At 40.8% G+C, this 8063-nt stretch overlaps 1 protein-coding gene across 1 annotated transcript; it reads right to left on the reverse strand.

Annotated features, from left to right (window-relative positions):
- Positions 1–1106: 1106 nt before the first annotated feature.
- LOC308387519 (olfactory receptor 52J3-like) lies at positions 1107–5274 on the reverse strand (the record flags this gene model as incomplete). Its single annotated transcript, XM_080867624.1, has 2 exons — positions 5163–5274; positions 1107–2073 (listed from the first exon to the last, which is right to left on the reverse strand). Exon 2 carries the CDS (start codon positions 2049–2051, stop codon positions 1107–1109), a length of 945 nt encoding a protein of 314 aa, XP_080723750.1. The 5' UTR covers positions 2052–2073; positions 5163–5274.
- Between the last annotated feature and the right edge of the window lie 2789 nt (positions 5275–8063).

Below are 8063 nucleotides of genomic sequence, written 5' to 3' on the forward strand. Positions count from 1 at the left end.
TACGCACAACGGGGTATGAAAAGTCTTCTTTTACTGTTGTGCTTGGCTGCCATGCTAATGGACAGAAACTGCCGCCTATGGTGATTTTTAAGCGAAAGACTTTGCCTAAAGAGAAGTTTCCAGCAGAAATCATCATTAAGGCAAATGAAAAGGGCTGGATGGATGAGGAAATGATGAAAGAGTGGCTGAGGGAGGTGTATGTAAGGAGACCAGGTGGTTTTTTCCACGCATCACCATCGCTGTTGATCTGTGACTCTATGCGTGCCCATCTCACAGCCGATGTGAAAAAACTAGTGAAACAAATGAACTGTGAGCTTGCTGTCATTCCGGGAGGCCTGACAAAGGAACTCCAACCGCTGGACATCGGTGTGAACCGCCCGTTCAAAGTAAGGCTGCGAGCGGCCTGGGAGCGATGGATGACTGGTGGAGACCACAGTTTCACTAAGAGTGGAAGGCAGCGCTGGGCGAGTTACGCCACAATTTGCCAATGGATTGTAGATGCTTGGGCTAACATGTCTGCTGGCACTGTTGTTCGAGCTTTCGCAAAAGCCGGCATCGTTTCCGAGGAGCCGCACGGCACGGAAAGTGACTCTGACGGTGAAGACAGTGAACCTGGCATGTGTGATGGAGATTTAGCGCAGCTGTTCAATTCAGACACAGAGGATGAGGACTTCGATGGGTTTAATTGATGATAAAAATGTGAGTACTAAACTTTGTTTTGCTCCTGCTTTATTTTTAAATACGCACATTTGTATGCTTGTGTGTTGTTGATGATGACGATTATTGGTAATAAAAATGTGAGTACCAAACTCAGTTTTGCTCCTGCTTTATTTTTAAATATGCACACTTGTATGCTTGTGTGTTGTTGATGATGACGATTACCGGCAATAGAAATGTGAGTAAGGTACCGAATTCACGTTTGCTCCCGCTTTATTTTTAAATACGCATACGGTACTTGTATGCGCCCTATGGTCCAGTGCGCCTTATGTGTGTGTTAAATACAGTAAGGGCACACATAACTGAGACTGCGCCTTTTAACACAGTGCGCCTTATGGTCGTGAAAATACGTACTGTAAATATATTTATTTATTTATTGAGAATATGAATCATTTCCCGTCAGTCACAGTCACTGTATTCCTCGTGAACATGATGAACATTTTTTGTCGGACTGCTTTGATCTGCATCCCATAGATAACAGCATTCAGTGCTGGAGGAACCACATGGAACATCATGGAGGCTAACTTCCTTTGGTCTGTCAAATGTGGGAAGCGATGGAGGAGCACAATGACAATGCCTGACAAAAACATGATGACATACATAGTCAGGTGGGTGGTGTAGGTCTGGAGCGCCCGGCTGTTCAGTGTCTTGCTCTTGCTGCTCAGACACACCATGGCGATCCTCAGGTAGGTGATAGTGACGCTGCCAATGGAGGAGCCCAGCAGAAGGACAGTGTAGCCGAGACCGTAAATGTTATTGATGAGGATGTTTTCACAGGAGAGCTTAAACAAAGAGGCATTGTCACAGAAAGGGTTAAATATGATCCACCTGCAACGTGACAGGCGAACGCTGAGGCCCACGAGGATTGTCACCATAATGAAGATTACTGCCCAGGCCAAGACCGACAGCTTCACCACCATCCAGTTGGTCATGATGGTGGCGTACTGCAGCGGGTTGCAGATTGCCACATAGCGATCAAAAGCCATGATCATGAGTATAGTGTGAGAAGAACCTGCATAAATGTGAACACAAAAGGCCTGAATGACACAGTCTACATAGTGGATGTACCGATCTGAGCTGGGAATAAAAATATCCCTCAGCATACGTGGAATGATTGTTGTGGCTCCAAATACATCATTAATGCTCATGTTACAGAAGAGCAGATACATGGGCTGGTGGAGGCTACTATCCAGCGTGATCAGGATCACCAGGACAATGTTGGAAAACATGATGAAGATGTAAATGAGGAGGAGGAGGGTAAAGGTGGGAATGGAGGCATCTGGGCTGACCTGTAAACCTTCTAAGAGCAGGATATCTGAAGTCTGGTTTTCCATAGTGCAGAAGGTTAATTTCAACCTGGAGAGAAGACAAAAAAACATGTTTATTTTCAAACTTTAAAGGGATTTTAAAGTGTTTGGAGTCATTTTTTGACCTTCAATGCACATATTAAACAAATATGTAAGACTGCTTTCTTCCACAAATATCTATCCGGTTGTTCAGTCTGACGTCACTAGCCGTGTCTGGGCCTAAACTCCGCTGCAGGTCCATATATCAAACGATCACTATGGCATTACTGAGAGTTGAAAAACTGTCTAAAGTCTTTCATCTTTCATAAAATGATCAGCGTTCTGCTCTACCAGGTGTAACAATTGAGTTTAACATCCAGGCATCCATGAAAACGGAATTTATGACATTTAACGGAGTTAGAAGTTAGCAGGGAGTTAGCTCGCTAGCTTCTATCTAAATGCAATATAGCATGTCCTGACTGCGGGGTTTTGAAACAAATTAAAACGTACAGCTCTGCTATCACTTCCAGCATAAATGAAGACAGAAAACTAAACAGCAGTGACGTTTGTAGGGTTACTGAAGTTGGGCTAGCTGGTATATAATGATGTGCTACGTGACCGCTAGCGACACAGCTATGTTAGCATAATATAAACAAGCTAACTTTTTTTCCACTCGATAAAAGTTAACGTGAGTGTTCTCGGTGGTCAGGAACAAACGTAATCGCATGGCAGGATGCTGTAAAAGGACCAAACTTCAGCCAGGAGAACAACTGAGATAATCCATCCACAATACGAGGTTAGTCATTCATATACTGCTGCATGGGCTGGGCTGTAGTTACATCCTAAGGTTTTAAAAACTGAGCTTAAATAAATGATTAGCGGTAATAAAAGCCGAGGGAGGTCAACAGTGATCACTGACTGTTTTAGGAGCTTTTTGAGATCAAATAGAAGAAAATACATAACATTAAACATGTTAACAACACAAAAGCCATATTAAACGCAGACTACTTTAGGATTTACGTCACGTCATCACTTAACAATCGGATTAGAAACATTGTATCTGAGAGTGATTAAAAACTAGCTCATTATTACTTCTAGGCTGGACTACTGTAATTCATTAGCGTCATGCTCCTGGGCATGGAGACACAGTGTTTTGTGTTATCATTATTTGCATTCTGTCTCTCTACTTTTAAGATTAGGCTTAAAACATTCCTGTCACGATCCTGGGTCTTATGACCCAGTGTTTTGAGTTTAGTTTATTTGGATGTTTATATGATTAAGCTCATGAGTTTTTCTAGTTCTTTGTTATTAGATTCCCCTTGTGTCTTCCAACCCCTGTTAAGTCTCCCTTGCCCTTCATGTGTTTCAAGTCTGTTATGCTGTCAAGTTCATGTAGTCATGTTTGCATTTCATTATGTTTCCTATTTTATTTTCTAAGAAGTTCTGTGTTTTGTTTTACTCTTTCCCTGTGGCGTTGTTATGTCCACGTTGTGTCTACTGTGGCTTTCTGTCCCATGTTTCAGGTCCCTATGTTCTGTCTTCTCAGTTGCTGTTAAGTTTGCATGTCTAGCGTTCAGTCAGTGTGTTTCCTGTTTTACTTTGAAGGTCCATGTCTCATGTGAGTGATTCTAGTTTTGCTTCCCTTGTCTCGTCCAGCCTGATCACTCCCAGCTGTGCCCTCTGTGTATTTAAGCCCTGTGTTTCTCTTTGTCAGTGTCGTAATCTCCCTCATGTCTGTGTTTCCCTGTGTATTAGTTATCCATGTCCCAGTTTAGTTTAGTTTAGTTTTTCATGTCATTCTGCAATAAAGCAGCTTCTTGAGTTTAATTTTGTTGTCGTGAGTTTTGCGTTTGGGTCCTTTTCCTGCCTCCACACAGCTGAAACATGACAATTCCTTTTGATAAAAAGGAATGTAATCATTACATGGGTCTTTTTTTTTTGTCTCCCACTTCTCACTCCCAACTGGTCACAGTGCGAAATGAGCTGAATATTCTCCACCAAGATGAGCACATCTTTTTAAATAAGGCCGTCTTGAAAAATGTAGCTTTTTGCTTTTTGTATTTAACCCAAAATGAAAATGAAAATGCATCACACAACACTGCAGCTCCAGCCAAAAAGAAAGGGATGAAGAAAAATGTAATTTAAATTTTACATTTCTGTTTAGGTAATAGAAATGTGAGATTCATCAGGGAAACACAATGACATTAGATACCACTGATAAACAACAGACCCAACTATTCTCTGTGGTTTCAAGGGATCTTCCAGAAATGGTAACCTGATGTTCCCCTGATGAGTCATCATCAGGTACAAACTTGATTTCAAAACTCGGTAAAAGAAACTATATTTTATTGCCACTGTTTATGCAAGATCACGAATAAATTAAAAAGTCTAATCGAAACTTTAAACATGTGATGCTTTTCCACTTCTTTTGTTTTTTTTACAAGCACAATTTCTAAAGCTTGTTGTAGCAGTAGGAAATGAACAAATGTTCCTCTGGTGATAGAATTAGAATTCCTGAATTGAAGTTTCCTCATGTTGAGTTTTAGTTTGTTCATTGAAATTTCATTCCAAGTGTTCTCTTTTTTTTTCAGCAGTATAAAGATTATAACGTGCACAGCAAAGGAAATTAGATTTAAAGTGCTCAAATGGAAAAATTAATCCTTTTTACATCCACCAGATCCCCATTAACCTTTCAAGGGTTAGGGTGAGGTTTTGTTTTAGTTGCTTACTAACCAGACAGACTTTCAGACATTTTAAAAATTTTGGCTATTACTACTATCAGTAGATCACACACTGCAGTGTTAACCAAAATCAACTCCTAACTAATACCTCTGGGCAGGTCAACCACCTAAAATTGTTATTAATAAAAAACAAACAAACAAAAAAACAATCAGCCTAACACTCTAGTCTTTGTTTACCTGTTGTTTACTCCTAAAACCACATTTTCCTGATAGTTCGAACCACCAGCATTAAGATTTTAATCAACACTATATAAACTACATACATATATAAATCAGAGAGCAAAGAAAGGCCATCCAACAACGAATTAGTGACACGAAGTCTTAACTCCACCAAATGCAACACAAATAGAACCCAGCAAAGGCTACAGCCATTTTGGTCTATAGTAAGATCATGTGTGTGTTTGTGTCTCATACTCACCTCAGTTGACGTGAACCTCCTGATATCACACCTGAGGCTTGGCTGACACGTTTTTTATAATGTGAACATGTTCCCTGATGCTGATGGTTTGTCGCGTGAGTAAACAGTAAGACCTCCCCGGATGGCTGAACTCCTCACCCTATCTCTAAGGGAGATGCCAGCCACCCATTTCCGCCACTTGTATCCGTGATTCCATTCTTTCGGTCACTACCCACAGCTCATGAGCATAGGTGAGGGTAGGGGATGTAGATCGACCAGTAAATTGAGAGTGCCCCCTTTTACACTCAACTCTCTCTTCACTACAACAGACCAGTGCAGCCTCCGCATCACTGCAGCCACAGCACTTAGGCCACCCAAGTGAAAGCCTTCTGCCACTTAGCTATGCCTAGAAATTCTGTTCATAAAAATTACGAAGAGAATCTATGACAAAGGGCAGCCCTGGCAGAGCTCATCACCCACCGGGAACAAGTCCAACTCATTGGTGGCTATACGGACCAAGCTCTTCCAATTGTTGTATAAGGATCACATGTCCAGACACCCGATACTCCTGAAGCACCTCCCACAGGAAACTCAGAGTGACATGGTCAAATGCCTTCTCCAAGTCCACAAAACACATGTAGACTGTTTGGGCAAACTCCACTGCGCCCTCAGGTATCATCGAGAGGATAAAGAGCTTATCCAGTCTTCCATGATAAGGGCAAAAACTTCATTGTTCCTCCTGTATCCAAGGTTCGATTAATGGACGGACTCTCCCTTCCAGCACTCAGGCATAAACTTTCCCAGGGAGGCTGAGGAGTGTGATTCCCCCTATAGTTGGAACATGCCCTCTGGTCCCCTTTCTTAAAGATGGAAACCTGCACAGCGATGGGAGGCTGTAGCTCAGGTAGTAGAGCGGGGCACCAACTAACCAGAGGGTTGTTGGTTTGATCCCAGTCTGCTCCACTCTGCATGCCAAATATCCTGAATATGAAGCTCTGGCAGAGGTGTGAGTTGAAGATCTCATGTACCAGGCCTCCGAGATGCATTCCCAGCGCACCCTCACTATACATTTAATCTGTCAGTAACATTTGTTATTTATCATTTACTGTTAGTTATGCACATGTTGGTTTGCTGAGGTTTCCCTGCTGTATTGTTTGTTGCCTTTTTTCAGCAGGTGGTCTAGCAGATTTTTACTATTTTTTCTCTCTCTCCTCATAAATGGTAAATGGGTTGATTCTTAAATACCACTTGCCTACTCTACTTGAGCACTCAAAGTGCTTTACACAAGTTGCCTCATTCAAGTGCTTTCTTCAATGATATTTCTGTTGTTGGGATTAAATAACTTGCAGTGCCTCAATAATGTTATGCTTTTTTTATTAATAAGTGTTATAAAGTGACCATCTCTAGTGAAAAGTTACTGAGACGCTGTTGTTTAGACTCGAATGAGCGAGCTTCTGTAATAAAACTGTTAGGGCCCCAGTTTGAGATCCATGCCATGCTGGACGCATCTCCCTTCTAGAAGTAATAAGGTGTTAAATATTCTACTAAGCAGTGTTTTGTCTTCGGATGTCTCTGAGGAATCAAAAGAACTCGGTGAAGTGTTGATATTTACAAGTGCTTTGTATCTAACATTCACACGCATCCATACTCTGATGGATGAATCTCAGATTAACTTGGGTTTAGTATCTTTCACAAGGATATTTGGCATGGAGATGGGTGAAGATGGGAATTGAAAAACAAACATGTAAATAGTAGGTAACCTGCTCTACCACGTGACCTACAGGGAGGGGGTTGTGACAAAGTGGATGAGCAGTTGTAATACTCTCCACTTATCCCAGATGTGTTGACTTCTTTTGCACAATATGCACATTCTTCTTTCTCTGTATTTATTTGCTATTAATTGCTATTTATCAAAGGCTAGTTTACGCTAATCCAGATAAATCTGAAAACTAAAAACGCTCCGCGTCCACACTATCATTTTCTTTTTGTTTGACTTTTTTTTTTCCTATCCCGTTTGGATCTTTAGCCATCAGAATTGTTGTCTGAAGGTCAAGAAAGATGCCAAGTGGATTTCCTTTACTAAGTGGATCATCATGGCTATATTGGTCCATTTGATTGGCCTTTATTATAATTATGTATTTATTTTATTTTCATTTTTTAAAGACGGGACAGACATGACTGGGGGATAGGACAGGGAGAAAGAATGAAAGAAAGAGAGGGAGAGAAAGAAAAATAAAGGGGAGAAGAGATGGTCAGAAAGGGGGGGAGAAAAAAAAAGAAAAACAAACAAAACACCTGGATCACCTGTATGGAGATAAAAAACCAGAAGAGAAAACAAACAGCAAAGGCCAACATAATAAAAACAACACCATCACAATGAACTAGCTAACAGTAGATAACAGTAGACACTAAATATTACATGTTATTGTGCAGTACGAAGATCGACAGCGCACAATGTGCTTTGAGGTAAGTAAAAAATCTAAATACTTTTTTCTAAACAATTATCAAACACAAAATTTAAAATCCATGTCTGAACACAGTTGCTGCCTTAAAATTTTCCCCTGGATTTTCTTTGAACAGAGGTGGTATTCAATGAAACATCTCCTAACCTAGGTGGTTAGGAGAGACAGGCTGCAGCCTTGTGTTGAATGTGTATAGGGCTTTGGAATGTGACATCGCGAGGGGGCGTGGCCAGGATTTTTGGTTGAGGTGTCATTTTTGTAGGCCAAAAAAGCACTAACAATGGAGAGGAGCAAAAGCCAAGATCGACAGTTTTGTTTTATCTACTTTCAAATCCATTTATCACAAATGTAACAATCAACAAAAGTTATCATTAATCAATATATAAAACTAAAATAGAATGTGTTTTTAGTGACACAGGGCACAAACATGGAAGCAAGATATATAATTTGGATTATTTAT

Source organism: Rhamphochromis sp. 'chilingali' (assembly GCF_963969265.1).
Source record: "Rhamphochromis sp. 'chilingali' genome assembly, chromosome: 19".
Lineage (NCBI taxonomy): Eukaryota > Metazoa > Chordata > Actinopteri > Cichliformes > Cichlidae > Rhamphochromis > Rhamphochromis sp. 'chilingali'.